Source organism: Chiloscyllium plagiosum, unplaced genomic scaffold, assembly GCF_037043375.1.
Source record: "Chiloscyllium plagiosum isolate Xiang-an unplaced genomic scaffold, Cpla_swu_hap1 HiC_scaffold_17, whole genome shotgun sequence".
Taxonomy (NCBI): Eukaryota; Metazoa; Chordata; class Chondrichthyes; order Orectolobiformes; family Hemiscylliidae; genus Chiloscyllium; species Chiloscyllium plagiosum.
In genome coordinates, this window is record NW_028270155.1 from 331,093 (window position 1) to 355,885 (window position 24,793).

Here is a 24,793-nt window from a genome sequence, read left to right on the forward strand (position 1 = left end):
GCTTAAATGTCCCTATTGATTCTGTTTCCACCACCACCACTGGAAACGCAGTCCATGCATTCACAACTCTTTGCATAAAGAACCTATCTCCTCTTTACCCTCCTCCTAACACCTTAAACCTATGACCCCTCGTGCCAGTCAATCCTGCCCTGGGGAAAGGTGTCTTGCTATCGACTCTATCCATGCCTCTCATTACCTTGTACACCTCGATCAGGTCATCTCTCTTCCTCCTCTCCAGAAAGAAGAGTCCTAGTTTAGTCAACCACTTTTTGTAAGACAAGCCCTCCAGTCCAGAAGGTAAACCTTCTTTGCACCATCTCCAAAGCCTCCATATCTTTCCTATAATAAGGCGACCAGAACTGGGCACAATATTGCAAGTGTGGTCACACCAGGGTTTTGTAGAGCTGCAGTAAAACCTCACTGCTCTTCAACTCGATCTCCCTGTTAATGAAAGCCAAAACACAATATGCTTTCTTAACAACCCTATCCACTTGGGTTGCAACTTTAAGGAATACATGCACTTGAATACCAAGATCCTGCTGTTCCTCCACTCTGCCAAGAATTCTGTCTTTAATCCTATATTCAGCATTCAAGTTTGACCTTCCAAAATGCATCAATTCACAGTTATCCAGGTTGAACTCCATCTGCCATTTCTCAGCCCAGCTCTGCATTCCTGTCAATGTCATGCTGCAGCCTGCAATAGCCCTCAATATTATCAACGGCACCTCCAATCTTTGAGTCATTGGCAAATTTACTAACCCACACCTCAAACCACCTCATCCAAGTCATTTATAAAAACTACAAAGAGCAGAGGCCCAAGAAAAGAGCCCTGCAGGACCCCAATCAACACTGACCTCCAGGCAGATTACTTTCCACCTACAACAACTCTCTGCCTTCAGTCAGCCAAGCAATTCTGAATTCACACAGCCAAATCTCCCTGCATCCCATACCTCCTGACTTTATGAATGAGCCTACCATGGGGAACCTTATCAAATGCCTTGCTGAAGTCCATATACACCACATGCACTGCTCGACCTTCCTCAACCTGTCTCGTCACCTACTCAAAGAACTCAGCAAGATTTCTGAGGCATGACCTGCCCCTCACAAAGCCATGCTGACTGCTTTTAATCACGCTATGCTTTTCCAAATAGTGATAAATCCTATCCCTCAGAATTCTTTCCAAAATCTTGCTGACCATAGATGTAAGACTGACTGGTCTGTAATTGCCAGGGATTTCCCTATTCCCCTTCTTGAAAAGAGGAACAACATTCGCCTCCTTCCAATTCTCCAGTACGAATCCCGTGGAGAGTGAGGGGGCAAAGATTTGCACCAGTGGCTTAGCAACCTCCTTTCTCGTTTCCTGGAGTAACCTAGGATAAATCTGGTCTGGCCCTGGGGACTTATCAATCTTAATGTTTTCCAAACTTTTCTGCACATCAACTTCCTCAATCTTGATCTGTTCAAGCCTATTTCCCAGCTCCTTAAAGTTCTCATTCACAACAAGGTCCCTTTCCTCAGTGAAAACCGAAGCAAAAAACTCATTTAGGGCTTCCCCTATCTGCTCAGATTCCACGCACAAGTTCCCTCCGCTATCCCTGATCGGCCCTACCTTCTTCCTGATCATTCTCTTATTCCTCATGTATGAGTAAAATGTCTTTGGGTTCTCCCTAATCCGTCCTGCCAAGCCTTTTTCGTGGGCCCTCCTGGCTCTCCTCATTCCATTTCTGAGCTCCTTTCTAGTAAGCCTGAAATCCTCTAAAGCTATGCTAGATCCTTGCTTCCTCCACCTTACGTAAGCTGCCTTCTTCCTTTTGACGAGAAGCTCCTCTGTTCTCATCATCCAAGATTCCTTAATCTTACCCCTTCTTACTTGTCTCAGAGGAACAAATTTGTGCATCACTCGCAACAACTGCTCCTTAAACTGCTTCCACATGTCTGTTGTGCCCTTTCTGTGGAACAATTGCTCCATATCTGTACTTCCCAACTCCTGTCTGATAGCGTCATAATTTCCTTTTCCCCAATTAAATATCTTCCCTTGGTAACTGCTCCTTTCCCTCTCCAAGGCTATGGTAAATGTGAGGCAGTTGCGGTCACTATCACCATGAGATCTGACACCTGTCCTGGCTCATTGCTGTGCACCAAATCCAAATTGGCCTCTCCCCTCGTCGGTCTGTCTACATACGTAGTAAGGAAACCCTCCAGATCACATCTGACAAAAACGGCTCCATCCAAACCATCTGCACTAAGGAGGTTCCAGTCAATATTGGGAAAGTTGAAGTCAGCCACAACAACAACCCTGCTACATCTGTATTTTTCCAAAATCTCCTAGGCTATGAGTTCTTTGATCTCCCGACTGATAATAGGGCGTCTGTGGAAAACCCGAATGAAGTGGCTGCTCCCTTGCTGTTCCTAACTTCCACCCAAACTGACTCAGTGGACAAACCTTCGACAATCTTCATTTCTGTAGCAGTGACGCACTCTCTGATTAGCAATGCTACACCAACCTTTTTTCTCCATCCCTGTTCTTTTTAAATGTCCTAAACCCTGGAACACGTAGCATCCATTCCTGCCTCTGTGAAACCCACATCTCCGTTATGGCCAAAACATCATAGTCCCAAGTACTGATCCATGCTCTAAATCAGTGATTCTCAACGGGGGCGGAAGCACCCCCTGAGGGGCGTTTGCCTTCCTTCGGTGAGCATTGAAGTCAAAGGGGGAGGCAAGGGGGCACTGAAATACTTTGTAGATAGCTTACCAATCACTTGGAAGATTGCCATGTCCTTGAAGGACATTGCTGTGTGCAGATGGATAGCCGCATAACACAAGTCTGTTATTTTCCCTGCACCCATGGAGGCGTGCGCTCCGATTGGTTGCTGCGCTATTATTGATAGTCTTCTCTGTAAATGGCAAACTATTTGAACTCATTCACGGTTGGCACTGATTCTACTGCCGAGATCAATATCACCTAACTCGTGTCGCTTCTAGGAAGACGAAACACAGCTTTTCAACTGTTCTACTGGGTGGCAGAATGAAAGCACATTACAGCTAATTAGCCAATCAAAGTTTTGCCACTTGTCTGAGTGCCTTAAAATTATTGTGATAAGGTAAAACCTGTGATTCCATCAGGGTATTCGAGCGACAGTGTAAAAATGGCCTCATTGAGAATGAAAAGATGCAGGCAGTATAGCATGGACTATTTGCGATATGGCTTTATTCAATCTCCATCTAATAAGCAGTTACCACTGTGCTTGGTCTGTGAACAAAGTTTTTCCAACGAGGCCATGAAGCCTTCCCGTCTTATTAAATATTTGGAAAAGAAACACTGTGACATATTTTCAAACATTAAAGAATAAATTCAATCAGCAACCAACGATTTCCATTGCTTTTTCAAAGATGGGAGCCACAAATGTGGATGGCCGTGTGGCATCATACAACATAGCGAAGCTAATTGCAAAGTGTGGTAAACCTCATTCCGTGGGTGAATTGTTGGTGCTTCCAGCTATTGCCGAAGTATTATCAACCGTGCTACATCAGGAACCATCAATGACTATTAAGCGTATTCCTCTTAGCAACGATTCCGTGAGAAGGCGCATTGATGAAATGGCCTCAAACGTTGAGGATAAATTATGTTCTCTGTTGATATCGAAAGAAGTCGCCTTACAAATTGATGAAATTACTATATGCGAATATCAAGCTTTACTTTTGGGGTACGTACGTTTCATCGACAAAAATGAAATACGAGAAGAACTACTTTTTGCTTTGAATCTACTGACAGATACCAAAGGTAAGACTATCTTCGACTGCATCAAGGATTATTTTGATAAAAAGTCTGTTCCCCTCAAAAACATTGTTGCTTGTGCTACTGATGGCACACGTGCTATGACTGGCCAACATCGGGGATTTGCCGCATTATTAAAGAGAGAAGTGCCACGTGTTTTCACAGTACACCGCATTACCCATCGGCAGCTTCTGGCTGCAAAGAAACTTAGTGAATCCCTCAACCATTCTCTACATATGGTGATAGATGTGGTAAATTGTATAAAGAAACATGCTCTGAATGAACAACTTCTCCGCCAACTCTGTAAAGATAATGAAGATGAATTTCTGTAATTGCTGCTACACACAGAAGTGAGATGGCTCTCGAAAGAAAAAGCCTCAATCGTTTCCATGAACTGTTCGATTCTATCATCGAATTGCTACTCGGAAATAATGAAAACCTTTGTATGAAAGCCAAAGCCGTGAAACACGACTGTGCATACCTCGCGGATATATTTGATAAGTGCAATTCGCTGATCATGCAAATACCAGGAGATAATGAGAGCTTCATAAAATGCTGTTACATCTTTTATTGCGAAACTTGATCTCTTTCATCGGAATGTCAGTTATCGTGAGTTTTGCCAGTTCTCAAACAATATCGCGGAGGATGTTACTGATGGTCAATTACTTATCTACTCAGCTCACATTCATGCACTGCAGGATGATATGAAAATACGAATTGCTGATCTTATCGAGATGGAGATCCCTACATGGCTGACTGACCCCTTTATCTCATGCGCAGAAGAAATGGACATTCGCCTTCAGGAAGAAATGATAGAATTCCAAAATGACACTGCAATGAAAATTTGGTTTTCGCAAATGGGTGAGCTCCTTTTTTGGATTCAAGATGCCACCCGATGTCGTTTCCCACTATTAAGCGAAGAGGCAAAGCGGTTTGCACGACCAATTCCTACCTCTTATTTGGTTGAGAAAGGATTCAGTACCATTGCCAGAATACAAGATAAGACCTGCAATCGCATGGATGTTGTTCAGCGTGGTGGCCTGAGATTGCTTTTGACAAAAATTGAACCAGACATATATGATTTAGCAAGACTACATGAACCATTGACTATTTTGCTATCACAGACTAAATTTTATATAGCGTGAACCAAAAGTAGGTGGATAATAAGAATAGTAATAAATGATAACATTTATTTTTTGTTGTATATAAAACATATTTCACAAAAGTTTCCTTTTCAGCACTGCAGTGTATTGCAGTTATATGTGCAAAAACAGACTTTAGTGATTTGGGGGCTTTGCATGATTTCAAGGATAAGAAGGGGGCATGGAATACGGAAAGGTTGAGAAACACTGCTCTAAATAACTCTTATTTCTGACTGGGACTGCTGTTGTTTGTAATACTAAGGGGCAACTTTTTCAAGCAGAGAGTGGTACGTGTATGGAATGAGCTGCCAGTGGATTGGTGGAGGCTGGTACAATTGCAACACTTAAGAGACATTTGGATGGGTATATGAATAGGAAGAGTTTGGAGGAATATGGGCCGGGTGCTGGCAGGTGGGACTAGATTGGGTTGGGATATCTGGTCGGCATGGGCGAGTTGGACCGAAGAGTCTGTTGCCATGCTGTACATCCCTATGACTCTATGCATCTCAATATAAATGTTTTGGAGGAGATTGTAGGTGACCTGATTAGTACATTTGCAGTCAGTACAAAGATTGGGGGAGCTTCAGATTTTGGAGACGGCACGGAAACTGTTTACAGAATTTTGCCAGGTTTAAGACCATAAGAAATAGGAGTGGAAGTAAGGCCATTCAGCCCATCGAGTCATTCCGCCATTCAATCATGGCTGATGGGCAATTCAATGCCACCTACCTGCACTCTCCCCATATCCCTTAATTCCTTGCGAGATTAAGAATTTATCAATCTCTGTCTTGAAGACATTTAACATCCCGGCCTCTACTGCGTTCCGTGGTAGTGAATTTCACAGGCCCACCACTCTCTGGCTGAAGAAATGTCTCCTCATTTCCATTCTAAATTGACCCCCTCTAATTCTAAGACTGTGCCCACGAGTCCTAGTATCCCCGCCTGATGGAAACAATTTCCCAGCATCCACCCTTTCTAAGCCATGCATCTCCTCCACTTCCCGCTCCTCCACCCTTGAGCCCCACCCTTCCAATCGCCACCAGGACAGAACCCCAGTGGTCCTCACCTACCACTCCACCAACCTCCATATACATCATATCATCCGTCGTCATTTCCAAACGGACCCCACCACCAGGGATATATTTCCCTCCCCTCCCCTATCAGCGTTCGAAAAGACCACTCCCTCCGTGACTCCCTTGTCAGGTCCACACCCCCCACCAACCCAACCTCCACTCCCAGCACCTTCCCCTGCAACCGCAAGAAATGCAAAACTTGCGCCCACGCCTTCCCCCTTACTTCCCTCCAAGGCCCCAAGGGATACTTCCATATCCACCACAAATTCACCTGCACCTCCACACACATCATTTACTGCATCCGCTGCACCCGATGTGGCCTCCTCTATATTGGGGAGACAGGCCGCCTACTTGCGGAACATTTCAGAGAACACCTCTGGGACACCCGGACCAACCACCCCGTGGCTCAACACTTCAACTCCCCCTCCCACTCCACCAAGGACATGCAGGTCCTTGGACTCCTCCACCACCAGACCATAACAACATGACGGTTGGAGGAAGGGCGCCTCATCTTCCGCCTAGGAAACCTCCAACCACAAGGGCTGAACTCAGATTACTCCAGTTTCCTCATTTCCCCTCTCCCCACTGTGTCTCAGTCCCAACCCTTGAACTCAGCACCACCCTCCTAACCTGCAATCTTCTTCCTGACCTCTCCGCCCCACCCCCACTCCGGCCTATCACCCTCACCTTAACCTCCTTCCACCAATCGCATTTCCAATGCCCCTCCCCCAAGTCCATCCTCCCTACCTTTTATCTTAGCTTGCTTGGCACACTTTCCTCATTCCTGAAGAAGGGCTCATGCCTGAAACGTCGATTCTCCTGCTCCTTGGATGCTGCCTGATCTGCTGCGCTTTTCCAGCAACACATTTTCAGCTAACTACAGCTTTATAAAGTCTCACTGCTTTTACATTCCAACCCTCTTGAGATAAATGACAACATTACATTTGCTTTCTTAACCACGGACTCAACCTGTAAGGTAACCTTTAGAGAATCCTGTACTCGCACTCCCAGATCGATTTGTACTTTGGCTTTTTGAATTTTCTCACCTTTTATAAACTAGCCCATGCCTGTGATCTTTTTTCCAAAGTACAAGATCTTGCATTTGCTCACATTGAATTTCATCGTCCATTTCTTGGACTACTCTCCTAAACTGTCTAAATCTTTCTGTGGCCTCCACACCTCCTCAGAACTACCTGCCTGTCCAGGGTATTTGAGGGTATTAGCTATGCGGAGAGATTGGTCAAACTTGGTTTGTTTTCACTTGAATATCAAAGGGTGAGGGGTGACCTGATAGCAGGTTACAACCTTACGAATACAATGGAAAATCTGAGTCTTTCTCCCAGGGTAGAAACATCAAGTACCACAGTCATAATTTTAAGGGAAAATGGAATAATTTTAAAGTAGATATGAGAGGCAAGTCTTTTTTTATCAAAATCTGGTAAATGTCTGTATTGCGCTGTCAGAGGAGGTGGGGAGGTAAGTACAATAACAACTTTCAACAATTTGAATGTAGATATGATATATGAATAGGCATGGAGTAAAGGAATATACGCATCATAGACGCAAAAGGCATCATGTGTCGGCAGAGTCCTGGTGGGCTGCAGGACCTACTCCTACTTGTTATGGGCCAGGCCAGACCCCCTCAAAATATTTTAAGAAGGTAGCCTAGGCCCTAACTTTTTCTTATTTTAATGGCAGACGTGAAGGGGATTTTCCAGGTGTGGTGCAGCTGGTCAAACCACTTGGCTTTCAACAAAACAGAATTTATTTGAACAGTACAGTTGAAACACAAACAAAAGAAAATGGAATTTAGAAGAACTTAACTATTGGAAAACTTAACCGTCCCTTGACTAAGAAACTGTTCTAATCCAGTAACATATCACAAGCACACCCCTTGCCAAAAAAGTAAGTTGAAACGCAGCTTCTTACATGCAGGAGGGAACAACTTCCAAGGAGATTTCAGAAAGAAAAGTCAGTCAAGAATCATTCCTTGAAAGTGGAGTCACAGGTAGATAGGATAGTGAAGAAGGCATTTGGTATGCTTTCCTTTATTGGTCAGAGTTTTGAGTACAGGAGTTGGGAGGTCATGTTGCGGCTGTACAGGACATTGGTTAGGGGCCACTGTTGGAATATTGTGCATAGTTCGGAAGGACGTTGTGAAAATTAAAAGGGTTCAGAAAAGAGTTAAAAGGATGTTGCCAGAGTTGGACGATTTGAGCAATAGGGAGAGTCTGAATAGGCTGGGTCTGTTTTCCCTGGAACATCGGACACTGAGGAGTGACCTTATAAAGGTTTATAAAATCATGAGGGGTATGGATAGGGTGGGGGAGTTCCGAACTAGAGGGCAAAGGTTTAGGATGAGAGGGAGAACATTTCAAAGAGACCTAAGGGGCAACTTTTCATGCAGAGGGTGGTGCGTGTATGGAATGATCTGCCAGAGGAAGTAGTCAAGGCTGGTACAATTGCAGCATTTAAAAGGCATCTGGATGGGTATGTGAATAGGAAGGGTTTAGAGGGATGTTGGCCAAGTGCTGGCAAATGGGACTAGATTAGGTTAGGATAACTGGTAAGCATGGATGAGTTGGACCGAAGGGTCTGTTTCCGTGCTGTACATCTCTCTGACTCTATCTGCTGAAGCTTGGAACCTTTCCTGGACTCTAGCATCTTGACTGCTGCAGCTAAACCAAACTAGAAAAAACCTGAACTGGGACAACTGGCTGTTCTTCTGCCATTGTCAAACTAGGCTCTTCTGAGACCCCTCAGCACCTCTGTCTTTATGATCTCTCTTTTTAAAAAAACGGACACAATAACTTTGTTAAAGTGACAGCATTGTCACACTGTGCTGCACTGTTCTTTATTTTTTATTCTAATTTTTAAACAGTGTTCAGTTGTTCTGGACTCATTCACAAGGGAAACATTCTTTCAATATTTCGCCTAGTCAAGACTGACCTGTTTAAGATCATGAACATTCAAGTCATCCTTCACTAACTTATAGAGAAAACATCCCGTCTGTCCAACATTTCCTCAAAACATAGTATTCAAAATGTACCTTAACCTATGCCCTGTGTAATTGAGGCATAACTTCCTTACTTTTATAAAAGCAAAATAAAGCTCTGTTTCTGTGCTGCTTATCTCTATGACCTCAGAATTTTAAAGTGGTTCTCCATTTAAATACTCCTCTACTGTTTTTATTTCTTCTGCCAAGTTAAACAGTTCATATTTTGCTACATTATATTCTAGCTTCCAGGTTTATGCCCCTCACTCAACCTATCTGTTTTTTATCTCCATCTTCCTTATGTCCTCTTCACAACATACTTTCCTAATTATTTTTGTGTCATCTGTGAATTTAGCTACCATGTCTTTGTTCCCCTCGTTTAAATTTAATTTTTTTTTACTTAACCTATTTTTCTAATCACCCTGTTCAGAGATATTATTACACATCTCTGGAGCTGGTAAGACTTAAACCTGGATTTCTCACTGCGGGAGTAGGGATGCTACCACTGTGCTACAAGAATGCCTTCTTTTCAGTCATCTAAGGCATTGATATAACTTGTAAAAAGCTGTGACCAGAGCACAGACCCTTGCAGAACGCCACTTACGTCCATAAGGTTAAAAGACCCTTTCTGCAATCTGTTTTTTCTAGCCAGTTAGCCAATCTTCATTCCAAGTTAATTTCTTACCTCTATACTATGAACTTGGTTGCACATGATGTTTTATTTGGTACCTTGTCAAATGCTGGCAATCCAAGGAAGTCAAATGTCATTTCCTTTCACAAAATCTATCCTGATTGCTTTAAGAACTTTTAAGTGCCCAGCCATAACCTGATTAATTCTAAAACCTTCCCATGACAGTTGTCAAGCTAACTGGCTGACAGTTTGTTGTTTGCTGCCTGTCTTTCTTCTTGAGTTTGAGAATGTGTTGCTGGAAAAGCACAGCAGGTCAGGCAACATCCGAGGAGCAGGAGAATCGACATTTCAGGCCAGAGCCCTTCATCATTTTCTTCTTGAGTAGTGGAGTTATCTCTGATACATCTACTACCTCATTAGCCTCCTATTTTAATTACCTAAGATGAAGTCCATCAGAGCCCAAGGCTTGTCAACTGGCAAGTCAATTAGTTTGTTCAGTACCACCTCGTAGTGATTGTAATTGCACTGCGTTCCTCTCCCCCTTCCACCTCCTGATTTACAATTTTACTGAAGTTTTTCTGTGCCCTTTATGGTGAAAGAAGCAAACTATTTGTCCATTTCAGCTGCCATTTCCTTATTATCTATTATTAACTCTTCATTCTCATTCTCTAGAGAACCAACACTCACTTTACTTTCTTTGCTTTTTAAAAATCTTCAGAAACTCCTGATTTAACCCTTTACTTATCTTCACATTATCATATGCTTTTTCCTTCAGTTGATGTTTTGTAGAACTACTTTAATTGATGATGGTCCTCCCCTTAGAAATCTTTATTACATAAATTTACTTATTCTGAGTTTTTAAAAGCATCACCATAAATGTCGCTATTTCTCTGTTGATCTGTCCCGTGGCCTAATATCCCAATTCACTCCAGCTATCTCCCATATAGTTACTCTTATTTAAGTTTAAAAGGCTACATTTCAGACCCACTGTTCTCTCGCTTTTGAACTGATTGTAAAATTCAGTGATGCAGGTGGTAACACCTGGGGATGCCTTTGCTCTGAGGTTAATTAGCTAATCTTGTCACATTACTTAATAGCAGGTCTAATATAACCTGATGTCTGGTCTAAGAAATTACCTTGAAAGTATTCTGCAAAATCATCAACCATGCACCCATTGTCAGTCGGATTTTTCCAATGTATATGTAGATTAAAATCACCCATGGTTATTGCCATCCCTTGATCACAAGCACAATGTTTCTTATTGTACACTTTGACGCACACTCTGATTTCTGTTAGGAAGCCTGTAGACATCTTTCAGTAGTGACATCTTTCCTCTTCTAATCATCACCTCTACTAAAACCAATTCTACATCCTGATGTCCTGAACCAAGGTTGTTCATAACTATTGCACTAATGCCATTCTTGATTAAATTGCTACTCCTCCACCTTTCTATTTCTAACTTTCTTTTTTTCTTGACTATCATATGTTCCATTATATTCAGGACCCAATCCTAGTCATGAAGCAGACACATCTGTGTAATAGCTATCAAAACATTTTTACTCAAATCAATGTGTGCTATCTATTACTTTGTTCAGCTACAGAATTTTTAGTGTAGTTTTTTGTTATCTTTGTTGTATCTAATCTTGACTGTCGATATATTCTTAGGTTTATTCTTTATTGGGTTGCAGGTACTAGAGAGCTGCTAACCTGTGGCTTTCAGCTCTCTGAGGCAGCACTTCCTGTTTCTGAAGGGCAGACATTACATTACTAATCTATTAACTGCTCATTGCCTATTAAAAAACTGTAGACAGTAGTTTTTTTCCTGACAGACCATTGACTTTGGTGAGGAGTGGGAGGCAGATGGACTTGGCACTATGTTAAATATGTCAAAGGAGTTTATTCTGAGACTAAGCAAATTGGATCTGAGTAACTGCATCAGAATACTTTGGCAGGAAGCTCAAAATTGGGAAGGGGCAGAGAGATTAGTATCTCGATATGAGTTTCTCATCATTATCTGACTTTGTTCTCTCTGTCATTCTTGTTTACAGGTGGAACTTCATCCATATCTGACTCAGGCTGAACCGGTGGAGTTCTGTGCATCCAGAGATATTGCACTGATGGCATTTAGTCCTCTTGGGTCTCCAGGTCGTACTCTGTGAGTGTGATGGGAGAATACTCCACGACTAATACTGTCCTCTTTCATGGCTCTTTCCAGATCCGATGCAATTTCCAGAAAAGACAGTTAATCTGCCAATTTAAAAACATTGAAACATAGAAAAGAGGAATAGAAGTAGGCCATTCAGCCATTCTTGCACTGCTTCACCTTTCATTGTGATCTTGATTATCCAATTCAATGGCCTGTTCCCGCTTTTACTCACTGTTTTTTTAATTCATGACCTCAGACTGCGACCCCTGCTTCTAGACTTGTCATCAGGAAGATCCTTCCTGTATCAAACCTGTCTAGTCTTGTTAGAATATTTCAGGTTTCTATGAGGTCCCTTCTCATTCTTCTGAACTCATGTCACTCCCACCATCCCAGGAATCAGGTGAACCTTCATTGCACTTCCTGTATAGCAAGAACATCCTTCATCTGATAAGGAGATAAAATATCCACAATATTCATGGTATAGTCTGGAATATGATGTACGATTGTAGCAAGTCATTCCTGCTCCTATAGAACATAGAAAAATACAGCACAGAACAGGCCCTTACGCCCATGATGTTGTGCCGAGACTTAATCCTAATGTAAAATATAGTAACTTAACCTACGCACCCCTCAACTCACTGCTATCCATGTACATGTCCAGCAGTCGCTTAATTGTCCCCAATGACTATGTTTCCATCACCACAGCTGGCAATGCATACCATACATTCACAATTCTGTAAAGAACCTACCTTTGACATCTCCTTTATACCTTCCTCCTAATATCTTCAAACTATGGCTTCTCGTACCAGTCAATCCTGCCCTGGGGAAAGGTCTCTGGCTATTGACTCTGTCTATTCCTCGCATTATTTTGTACACCTCGGTCAGGTCACCTCTCTTCTCCTTCTCTCCAGAGAGAAAAGTCTGAGCTTATTCAACCTTTCTTCATAAGGCAAGCCCTCCAGTCCAGGCAGCATCCTGGTAAACCTTCTTTGCACTCTCTCCAAAGCCCCTGTACCTTTCCTATAGTAGGGCAACCAGAACTGGACACAATATTCCAAGTGTGGTCTCACTAGGGACTTGTAGAGCTGCAGCAAAACCTCGCAGCTCTTAAAACCGATCCCCCTGTTAATGAAAGCCAAAACACCATATGCTTTCTTAACAACCCTATCCACTTGGGTGGCAACTTTGAGGGATCTATGTACTTGCACACCCAGATCCCTCTGTTCCTGCACACTGCCAAGAATCCAGTCTTTAATCCTATATTCAGCATTCGAGTTAGACCTTCCAAAATGCATCACTTCGCATTTATCCAGGTTGAACTCCATCTGCCATTTCTCAGCTCAGCTTTGCATTCCTGTCTATGTCACGCTGCAGCCTGCAGTAGTCCTCTATAATATCGACGACACCTCCAACCTTTGTCATCTGCAAATTTACTAACCCACACCTCAACCTCCTCATTCAAGTCATTTATAAAAACTACAAAGAGCAGAGGCCCAAGAACAGAACCCTGCAGGACTCTACTCAACACTGTCTTCCAGGCAGAATACTTTCCACCTGCAGCCACTCTCTGCCTTCTGTCAGCCAGCCAATTCTGAATCCAGATAGCCAAATCTCCCTGCATCCCATACTTCCTGACTTTATGAATGAGCTTACCATGGGGAACACGATCAAATGCCTTGCTGAAATCCATATACACCACATCCACTGCTTGACCGTCGTCAACCTATCTTGACGCCTCCTCAAAGAACTCAATAAGATTTGTGAGGCATGACCTGCCCCTCACAAAGCAATGCTGACTACTTTTAATCACACTATGCTTTGCCAAATAGTCATAAATCTTATCCCTCAGAATTCTTTCCAAAACCTTGCTGACCACAGACATGAGACTGACTGGTCTGTAATTGCCAGGGATTTCCCTATTCCCCTTCTTGAAAAGTGGAACAACATTCGCCTCCTTCCAATCCTCCGGTACGACTCCCGTGGAGAGGGAGGAGGCAAATATCCTCGCTAGCGGCTTAGCAACCTCCTTTCTCGCTTCCTTTAGCAACCTAGGATAAATCTGGTCTGGCCCTGGGGACTTACCAATCTTAATGTTTTCCAAAATTTCTAGCACATCATCTTCATCAATCTGGTCAAGACTGTATCCCAGCTCCTCTAAGTTTTCATTTACAACAAGATCCCTTCCCTTAATGAAAACTGAAACAAAAAACTCATTTAGGTCTTCCCCTATCTGCTCAGACTCCATGCACAAGTTCCCTCCGCTATCCCTGATCGGCCCTGCCCTCTCCCTGATCATTCTCTTATTTCTCATGTATGAGTAAAATGCCTTTGGGTTCTCCCTAATCCTTCTTGCCAAGCCTTTTTCGTGCCCCCTCCTGGCTCTCCTCAGTCCATTTCTGAGCTCCTTTCTAGCAAGCCTGTAATCCTCTAAAGCTGTGCTGGATCCTTGCTTCCTACACCTTACGTAAGCTGCCTTCTTCCTTTTGACGAGAAGCTCCTCTGTTCTTGTCATTCAAGATTCCTTAATCTTATCCCTTCTTACTTGTCTCAGAGGAACAAAGTTGTGCATCACTCGCAACAACTGCTCCTTAAACAGTCTCCACATGTCTGCTGTGCCCTTTCTGTGGAACAATTGCTCCATATCTGTACTTCCCAACTCCTGTCTGATAGCGTCATAATTTCCTTTTCCCCAATTAAATATCTTCCCTCGGTAACTGCACCTTTCACTCTCCAAGGCTATGCTAAATATGTGGCAGTTGCGATCACTTTCACCAAAGTGCTCTCCCACCACGAGATCTAACACCTGTCAATAGACAATAGACAATAGGTGCAGGAGTAGGCCATTCTGCCCTTCGAGCCAGCACCACCATTCATTATGATCATGGCTGATCATCCTCAGTCAGTATCCTGTTCCTGCCTTATCCCCATAACCCTTGATTCCACTATCCTTAAGAGCTCTATCCAACTCTTTCTTGAGAGTATCCAGAGACTTGGCCTCCACAGCCTTCTGGGGCAGAGCATTCCATACACCCACCACTCTCTGGGTGAAGAAGTTTCCCCTCAACTCTGTTTTAAGTGGCCTACCCCTTATTTTTAAACTGTGTCCTCTGGTTCGGGACTCACCCATCAGTGGCTCGTTGCCGAGCACCAAATCCAAAATGGCCTCTCCCCTCATCGGTCTGTCTACATACTGAGTAAGGAAACCCTCCTGAACACCCTGACAAAAACAGCTCCATCCAGACCATTTGCACCTAGGAGGTTCCAGTTGATATTGGGAAATTGGACTCACCCATAACTACAACCCTGCTACTTTTGCATTTTTCCAGAATCTGCCCGCCTATGAGATCTTCAATCTCTCTACTGCTATTAGGGGGTCTGTAGAAAACCCCCAATGTGGTGGCTGTTCCCTTGCTGTTCCTAACTTCCACCCATACTCAGTAGACAAACCTTCCTCCACAACCTTCATTTCTGTAGCTGTGATGCAATCTCTGATTAGCAATGCTACACCCCCTCCTCTTTTTCCACCCTCCCTGTTCTTTTTAAATGTTCTAAACCCTGGAACATCAAGCAACCATCCCTGTCCCTGTGAAACCCACATCTCCATTATGGCCACAACATCATATCCCCAATGTTGTGAAACTATACTTGAATACTTTCACTGTGAAGGACAACATTGTTGTAGCCATTACAGAAACATGGTTGAGAGCAGGGCAGGACTGGTAGCTCAGTGTTCCAGGGTTTAGATGTTTCAGGCATGATAGAGAGGCTGTAAAAGGGGTGAGGGGTGTTGCAGTACTGATTAAGGAGAATGTCATGTCTGCGCTAAAAGAGGACATCTTGGAGGGTTCATCCAACGAGGCCATATGAGTAGAGCTTAGGTATATGAAAGGTACAGTCACTATAATGGGGTTGTACGACAGGTCTCCAATAGCCAGCAGAGGCAGAGGAACATATATGTAAGCAGGTCATAAAAAGATGCAAAATAACAGAATCATTGTAGTGGGTGATTTTAACTTCCCCAGTATTGACTGAGACTCCCTTAGCATCACGGACTTAGATGGGGCAGAATTTATGAGGTACATCCAGGAATGTTTCTTGAAACAATATATAGACAGTCCAATGAAGGAAAGGGCCATACCAGACCTTGCATTGGGGGATGAACCTGGCCACACGATTGAAGTTTCATTGGGGGAGCACTTTGGGAACAGTGATCATAATTCCGTACGTTTTATGATAGTTATGGATAAGGATAAGACTGGCCCTTGGGTGAAGTGCAAAATAGGTGCAAGGCTAATTATAACAGTATTAGGCAGGAACTGGAGAAATTAGATTGGGGAAAATTAGGCAAGGTTATGTTCATATTCTAAGGCATGACAATATTAAGAAGGAAGAGGTGTTAGGTATCTTGAAAGACATTAAGATAGAAAAGACCTCAAGGCCTGATCGAATCTATCTTGGATACTGAGGAAGATGAGAGAGGAGATTGCTGGGGTCTTGACAGAAATCTTTGTGTCCTGTTTAGCCACAGGTGAGGTCCCAGAAGACCGAAGAATAACCAGTGTTTTTCCTTCATTTAAGAAGGACAACAGGGATAATCCAGGTATTTATAGGCTAGTGAGCATTACATAAATGAAAGGGAAATTATTGGAAATGGTTCTTAGGGGCAGAATTTACTCACACTTGACCTCTTGCTCAACTTGTTCAAATCTATCTACTTTTCACAGCTTACCCTCACACCCAGCTTTGCATCATCTGCAAATTCAGTGAGTTTACATTTACTTCCAAATATGTGAATCATTAATACATATCCTTGCAGTACCCCACTAGTCACTTCCTGCCATTCAGAAAAAGACCTGTTTATCCCTGTTCTTTGTTTCCTGTCTGCCAACCAGTTTTTGAACTATCTCAATGCACGCCTCAATCTCACGTGCATTAATTTTAAGTGCTAAGTTCTTATGTGGGTCTTTATCGAACGCTTCCTGCAAGTTCAAATAAATCACATCCACTGGTTCTCCCTCATCAACTCTTCTCATTACATTCTCAAAGAATTCCAGTCGACAAACTATAGAAACTTAGACAGTAAGTTTTTATGTTCCCTTCAATCTCAGTCTGCTACTCTCTTTTCCCTTTCTTGATTAATCCCTTTATGCTCATTTGCTTAATTCTAAACTACTGCCTCAAGTCGTGATCCACGTAGGCACTAACAACATAGGTAGGAAAAGGGATGGGGATTGAAGACAGAAATTCAGGGAGCTAGGGTGGAAGTTTAGCGCTCGAACAAACAGAGTTGTTATCTCTGGTTTGTTACCTGTGCCAAGTGCTAGCAAGGCAGGGAACAGGGAGAGAGAGAGGAATTGAACACGTGGCTACAAGGATGGTGCAGGAGGGAGAGTTTGGATACCTGGATAATTGGGGCTCATTCTGAGATAAATGGGACCTCAAAAAACAGGATGGTCTACACTTGAACCAGAGGAGTACCAATATCCTGGGGGGGATTTTTAACTAATGCTCTTCAGGAGAGTTTAAACTAATTCAGCAGGGGGGTGGGAACCTAAATTGTAGTTCGTGTCCGGGAGATTGAGAGTAGTGAGGTCAGAAATATGGTTTCAAGATCACAAGCAGGAAGGTGGTTTGAAGTGTGTCTACTTCAACACCAGGAGCATCCAGAATAAGGTGGGTGAACGTGCAGCATAGGTTGGTACCTGGGACTTCAATGTTGTGACCATTTCAGACACATGGATAGAGCAGGAACAGGAATGGTTGTTGCAGGTTCCAAGATTTAGATGTTTCAGTAAGAACAGAGAAGATGGTAAAAGAGAGGGAGGAGTGGCGTTATTAGTCAAGGACAGTATTACAATGGCAGAAAGGACGTTTGAGGACTTATCTGCTGAGGTAGTATGGGCTGAGGTTAGAAACAAAGGAGAAGTCACCGTGTTGGGAGTTTTCTATTGGCCTCCGAATAGTTCCAGAGATGTAGAGGAAAGGATAGCAAAGCTGATTCTCAATAGGAGCAAGAGTGACAGGGTAGTTGTTATGAGGGACTTTAACTTTCCAAATATTGACTGGGAATACTATTGTTCAAGTACTTTGGACAAAAACTGACCCACCTAATGTGTGCAGGAGGGTTTCCTGAGGGTTTCTACAGTATGGAGACAGGCCAAGAAGGGGTGAGGCCTCATTGGATTTGGTACTGGGTAATGAACCTGGCCAGGTGTTAGATTTGGAGTTGGTGAGCACTTTGGTGATAGTGACCACAATTCAGTTATGTTTACTTTCGCGATGGAAAAGGATAGGTATATACTGCAAGGCAAGGATTAAAGCTGGGCGAAAGGCAATTATGATGCGATCAGGCAAGATTTAGGATGCATAGGATGGGGAAGGAAACTGCAGGGTATGGACCTTATTCAAGGAACACCTACTGTGGGTCCTTGATAAGTATATACCTATCAGGCAGGGAGGTAGTTGTCGAGAGAGTGAGCCATGGCTTACTAAAGATGTTGAAGCTCTTGTCAAGAGAAAGATGAAGACTTATGTGAGGATGAGGCATGAAGAGCCAGGAGGGGACATGAGAAGTTGTGGCGGATAGGATCAAGGAAAATCCTAAAACCTTCTAGAAGTATATCAGGAATAAAGGAATGACTACTGTAAGATTGGGGCCAATCAAAGACAGTAGTGAGAAGTTGTGTGTGGAATCTGAGGACATAGGGGAAGCGCTTAATGATTACTTTCATCAGTATTCATATTGGAAAAGAACAATGTTAGTGAGAATACGAAGATACGGGCTACTAGATTAGATAAAATTATGGTTGACAAAGAGGAGGTATTAGTAATTTTGGAAGATCTGAAAATAGATAAGACCCCTGGGCTGGATGGGATTTAGGTCATAGATAGAGTCATAGAGATGTACAGCATGGAAACAGACCCTTTGATCCAACCCGTCCACGCCGACCAGATATCCCAACCCAATCTAGTCCCACCTGCCAGTACCCAGCCCATATCCCTCCAAACCCTTCCTATTCATATACCCATCCAAATGCCTCTTAAATGTTGCAATTGTACCAGCCTCCACCACTTCCTCTGGCAGCTCATTCCATACACGTACCACCCTCTGCGTGAAAAAGTTGCCCCTTAGGTCTCTTTTATATGTTTTTCCTCTCACCCTAAACCTATGCCCTCTAGTTCTGGACTCCCCGATCCCAGGGAAAACTCTGTCTACTTATCCTATCCATGCCCCTCATAATTTTGTAAACCGAGATAAGGTCAACCCTCAGCCTCTGATGCTCCAGGGAAAACAGTCCCAGCCTGTTCAGCCTCTCCCTATAGCTCAAATCCTCCAACCCTGGCAACGTCCTTGTAAATCTTTTCTGAACCCTTTCAAGTTTCACAACATCTTTCCGATAGGAAGGAGACCAGAATTGCATGCAATATTCCAACAGTGGCCTAACCAATGTCCTGTACAGTCACAACATGACCTCCCAACTCCTGTACTCAATACTCTGACCAAAAAAGGAAAGCATACCAAACGCCTTCTTCACTATCCTATCTACCTGCGATTCCACTTTCAAGGAACTATGAACCTGCACTCCAAGGTCTCTTTGTTCAGCAACACTCCCTAGGACCTTACCATTAAGTGTTTGAGTCCTGCTAAGATTTGCTTTCCCAAAATGCAGTACCTCACATTTATCTGAATTAAACTCCATTTGCCACTTCTCAGCCCATTGGCCCATCTGGTCCAGATCCTGTTGTAATCTGAGGTAACCCTCTTCGCTGTCCACTACACCTCCAATTTTGGTGTCATCAGCCAATTTACTAACTGTACCTCTTATGCCTCCATCCAAATCATTTATATAAATGACAAAAAGTAGAGGACCCAGCACCAATCCTTGTGGCACTCCACTGGTCACAGGCCTCCAGTCTGAAAAACAACCCTCCACCATTACCTTCTGTCTTCTTTGAGCCAGTTCTGAATTCAAATGTCTAGTTCTCCCTTTATTCCATGAGATCTAACCTTGCTAATTAGTCTCCCATGGGGAACCTTTTTGAACGCCTTATTGAAGTCCATATGGACCACATCTACTGCTCTGCCCTCTTCAATCTTCTTTGTTACTTCTTCAAAAAACTCATTCTCCTCGGATTCTCTAGGAAGCCAGGGAGGAGATTGCAGAGCCTTTGGCTTTGATCTTTATATCATCAGTGTCGACAGGAATAGTGCCAAAAGACAGGAGGATATCAAATGTTGTTCCCTTGTTTAAGAAGGGGAGTCAGACCAACTCTGGTAATTATAGGCCAGTGAGCTTACTTTGGTTGTGGGTAAGGTGTTGGAAAGGTTATTAGAGATAGGATTTGAAATCATCTGGAAAGGAATAGTTTGATTAGGGATAGTCAACACGGTTTTGAGAAGGGTAGGTCGTGCCTAGATTAGATTTTAGATTAGATTACTTACAGTGTGGAAATAGGCCCTTCGGCCCAACAAGTCCACACCGACCCGCCGAAGTGCAACCCACCCAGACCCATTCCCCTACATTCACCCCTGCACCTAACACTACGGGCAATTTAGCGTGGCCAATTCACCTGACCTGCACATTTTTGGACGGTGGGAGGAAACCGGAGCACCCGGAGGAAACCCACGCAGACACGGGGAGAATGTGCAAACTCCACACAGTCAGTCGCCCGAGGCAGGAATTGAACCCGGGTCTCTGGCGCTGTGAGGCAGCAGTGCTAACCACTGTGCCACCGTGCCTAACTAACCTTTTTGAGTTCTTCAAGAAGGTGACAAAACAGGTGGATGAAGGTAAAGCAGTTAATATGGCGTATATGGACTTCAATAAGGTGTTTGATAAGGTTCCACACGGTGGGCTATTGCACAAAATATGGAATTCAGATCATGTACATAGATCATGTGTCATGTACATAGATCCCTGAGAGTTGCCACCCAGGGTTGTTGAGAAGGCATCCGGTGTGTTAGCTTTTCTTGGTAGAAAGATTAAGATTCGGAGCCATGAGGTAATGTTGCAGGTGTACAAAACTTGCGTACAGTTCTGGTCGGGATTTACTAGAATGTTGCCTGGTATGGAAGGAAGGTCTTACGAGGAAAGGCTGAGGGAACTGAGGCTGTTTTCATTGGAAAGAAGGAGGTTGAGAGGTGACTTAATTGAGACGTAGAAGACAATCAGAGGGTTAGATAGGGTGGACAGTTGAAGGGTGAGTCAATTTGGCTAGAACTATGGAATAAAAAGGATGCAATTACATTGTTCGGTGTAGTCCAGAGACTGCCAACCAATGGGAAGAATGTAGTGGAACATGTCTGCAGTGAAATTACAGAGAATTACCAACATTACAGAGCAATTATAATGGGGGATTTCCGATACCCAAATATATAGATTAGGATGCTGGTAGTCACAATCAGTGAGGGGCAAGTGTTCCCAGATTGTATTAGGGAGAATATCCTACAGTAGTATTTGTCCAGTCCAGTAAGGTCCACTGTTGGACCTAGTCCTTGGAATTGGCCAAGTGGATCTAATGTCACTTAGAGGCAGTGACTATTATATTGTAAAGCTCAGGATGGTGCTGGAATATGACATAGTAAGGGGGTTTCAAAAGGGGAAATTGTGTTTAACTAACATGTTGGAGATTTTGAAGAGGTAACGGAAAGGTTTGATGAACAGTAACGCTTATGGCATGGTAAACATGATTTTCCAGAAGACATCTAACACAATGTCTCACGACAAACTTGTGAGGAATGTTGTAGGATATGTTATTAAAGGGACAGTGACAACAATGATACAGAATTGACTGAGTTATAGAAAACAGATGGATCAATGCATTTTTTGGGATTGAATTCCTCAGGGATCAGTTTTAGGCCCTTACTTTTCCTGATAGGCATTGGTGATCTGGATCTTGGTGTGCACAACAGAATTTCCAGGTTTGCAGATAACACTTGGGTGAATTGTAAACTGTAAGGAGGTCAGTAAGAACTCTAAAAGCACGTTGACAAGTTTGTGCAGTGGGCGGATAGGTGGTGGATGAGAGTCAACGCATGTAAAAATAAGGAAAATGTCAAAGGAGAAATCCTTAAAGTTTCCAAAGCAAGTAATAGGACAGATAATATAGAAAGGGTCAGGAATATAACTTGAGGCACAGCAGATGAGGGGACAACTATGAGAAAGGGAAGCAAACAATGCAGAACTTGAGGGTGTTGTACTTAAATGTGCGCAGTATATAAAACAAAGTAAATGGGCTTGTAGCACAGATTGAAATTGGTATAATGTAGGCATCACAGGAATGTGGCTTTAAGGGGATCAGGGCTGAGCACTAAATATCTAAGGATACACGTCCTATCGAAAGGATGGGTAGAGGGGGCAGCATTGCCTTGTTAGTAAATTAAATTAAGTCAATAGCAAGAAGTGATATAGAACTGGAAGGCATAGATTCTGTGAGGGTAGAGTTCTGGAGCTGCAAATGGAAAAAGACCTTGAAGAAAGTTCTGTACAAGCCTCCTAGCAGTATCAGAATGTGGGGCAGAAAATAAATCAGAAGATAGAAAAGGCATGTAAGAAAAGCACAGTAATCATGGAGGATTTAAATCTGCAGGCTGGGAAAATCAGATTGATAGCGGATCTCAAGAAAATGAATTTATGGGAAGTGTCCGAGTTATCTCTTACAGCAGCAGCAGCAGTTTGTAGTAGAGCCCACAAGAGAGAACAGAAAATTCTGAATTTGTTGATGTATAATGAGGCAGACTCAATTAGGGAGCTGAAGATGAAGGAGCCCCTCAGGACCAGTGACCATAATCTGATAAAATTCACCCTGCAGTTTGAGAGGGTAAAGCTAGAATCACATATAATGATACACAATTAAGGGGCGGGCAAGGCAAACATAGTTGACAACGGAAATCAGGAACAACATAGAAGCAAAAAAGATTTCAAATATGACGGTGATTAGGAAGCCTTTTAAGACCAACAAAGAATAATTTTAAAAAAGCAATAAAGGGGAAGATGAAATATGAGATTATGCTAGGTAGTAATGTAAATAAATTACAAGAGCTTTTTAAGGTATATAAAAGGTATGAGAGAGGCAAGAGTAGACTGTGGAAAATGAGCCTGGAGAAATAGTAATGGGAACAAAAAATGGCGGAGAAACTGAATAGGTTCTTTGCATCAGTGTTCATGATAGAAGAAATCAGCATACCAGACTTTAAGAGAGTCAGGGGGTAGACATCTCTGTAGTGGTCATCACTAAGGAAGTGTTGGGGAAGTGAAAAGGTCTGAAGGTGGATGAATCACCAGATAAAACGGACTAGACCTCAGAGTTCTGAAGCAGAGAGCTGAGGGAAAACTGGAAAATTGCTAACTAACAGCCCTGTTTCAGAAGGAAAGGAGGCAGATGACCAGAAACTATACGCTGGTTAGCCTGAGCTTGGTCACTAGTAAGGTTTTAGAATTCATTATTAAGAATGAGATGTGGTAAGATAGGGCTGAGTCAGCACAGCTTCATCAAGAGGAGATCATGCCTGACAAATCTGTTAGAATTCTTTGAGGAGGTAATAAACAAATTAGACAAAGGAGAGACAGTGGGCATGGTCTATTTGGATTTCTAGAAGGCCTTTGACAAGGTGTCACACAGGAGGCTGCTAAATACGTTTGGAGTCCATGGTATTAAGGGCAAGATACTGGCATGGTTTGAGGATTGGTTGACTGGCAGAAGGCAGAGAATAAGGATAAACGTGTCTTTTTCAGGATAGTAGCCTGTGACTAGTGGAGTTCCATAGGAGTTTGTGTTGAGACCATAATTATTCATGTCATACATTAAAGATCAGAACTGAGGGCAATGTTGCTAAGCTTACAGATGACACAAAACTGGGTGGAGGGACAGGTAGTGTTGAAGAAGCAGGGACGCTGCAGAAGAACTTGCCAGGCTAGGAGAGTGAGCAAAGTGGCTGATGCAATACAATGTGGGATAGTGAGAGATTATGCACTTTGTAGAAAGAATAGAAGCATAGACTATTTTTGAAACGGGGAAAGACTTTGGAAATCTGAAGCACAAAGGGACTTGGGAGTCATACTTCACAACTCTCCTGAGGTTAACTTGTAGGTTCAGTTGGTGATTAGGAAGGCAAATGCAATGTCAGCATTCATTTCAAAAGGCTAGAATACTAGAGCAGAAACTGTAAGCAGTTTTGGGGCCCTGTTTCTAAGGAAGCATAGAACATAAGAACTAGGAGCTATCTGGCCCTTCAAACCTGTTCCGCCATTCAGTAAGATCATCACTGGTCTTTTTGTGGCCTCCGCTCCACTTAGCCGCCCTCTCACCATTACCTTTAATTCCTTTACTCTTCAAAAAATTATCTATCTTAGCTTTAAAAACATTTACCGTGGGAACCTCAACCACTTCACTGGGTGGGGAATTCCATAGATTCACAACCCTCTGGGTGAAGAAGTTCCTTCTTAATTCAGTCCTAAATCTGCTCCCCAATTTTGAGGCTATGCCCTCTTGTCCTAGTTTCACACACCAGTGGAAACATCCTGAAGATTGGTGGAGCAGCAGAAAGCATAGGGGACTGTCAACGAATACTGGAGAATGCAGATAGACTGGAGAGTTGGGTGGAGCAGTGGCAGATGGAGCTCAATCCAGCCAAATGTGAGGTGATGCATTTTGTGAAGTCTAATTATAGAGCGAATTATGCAATGAACCGAAGAGCCTTGGGAAAAGTTGATGAGCAGAGAGATCTGGGAGTGCAGGTCCATTGTACCCAGAAGGTTGCTGCACAAGTGGATAGAGTGGTCAAGAAGGCATATGGTATGCTTGCCTTCATTGGCCTTATGCAAACTTGCTGATCATACCAACAGTGCCCTCTTCCAGATCATTTAGGTATATCACAAACAACAGTGACCCCAGCACTGACCCCTGTGGAACACCACTAGTCACCTTTCTCCATTTCGAGAAACTCCCTTCAACTACTATTCTCTGTCTCCTGTTGCTCAACCAGTTCCTTATCCACCTAGCTAGAACACCCTGCACACCATGTGACT

The 24,793-nt window shown here is 43.2% G+C and overlaps 1 protein-coding gene across 1 annotated transcript in view; it reads left to right on the top strand.

The window, feature by feature from the left end:
- Positions 1-24,793, top strand: part of LOC122558704 (aldo-keto reductase family 1 member B1) — a 117,245-nt gene that overhangs the window by 68,217 nt on the left and 24,235 nt on the right. Inside the window, 1 exon segment of the mRNA XM_043707496.2 lies at positions 11,665-11,774. Coding sequence (XP_043563431.2) covers positions 11,665-11,774 — 110 coding nt within the window.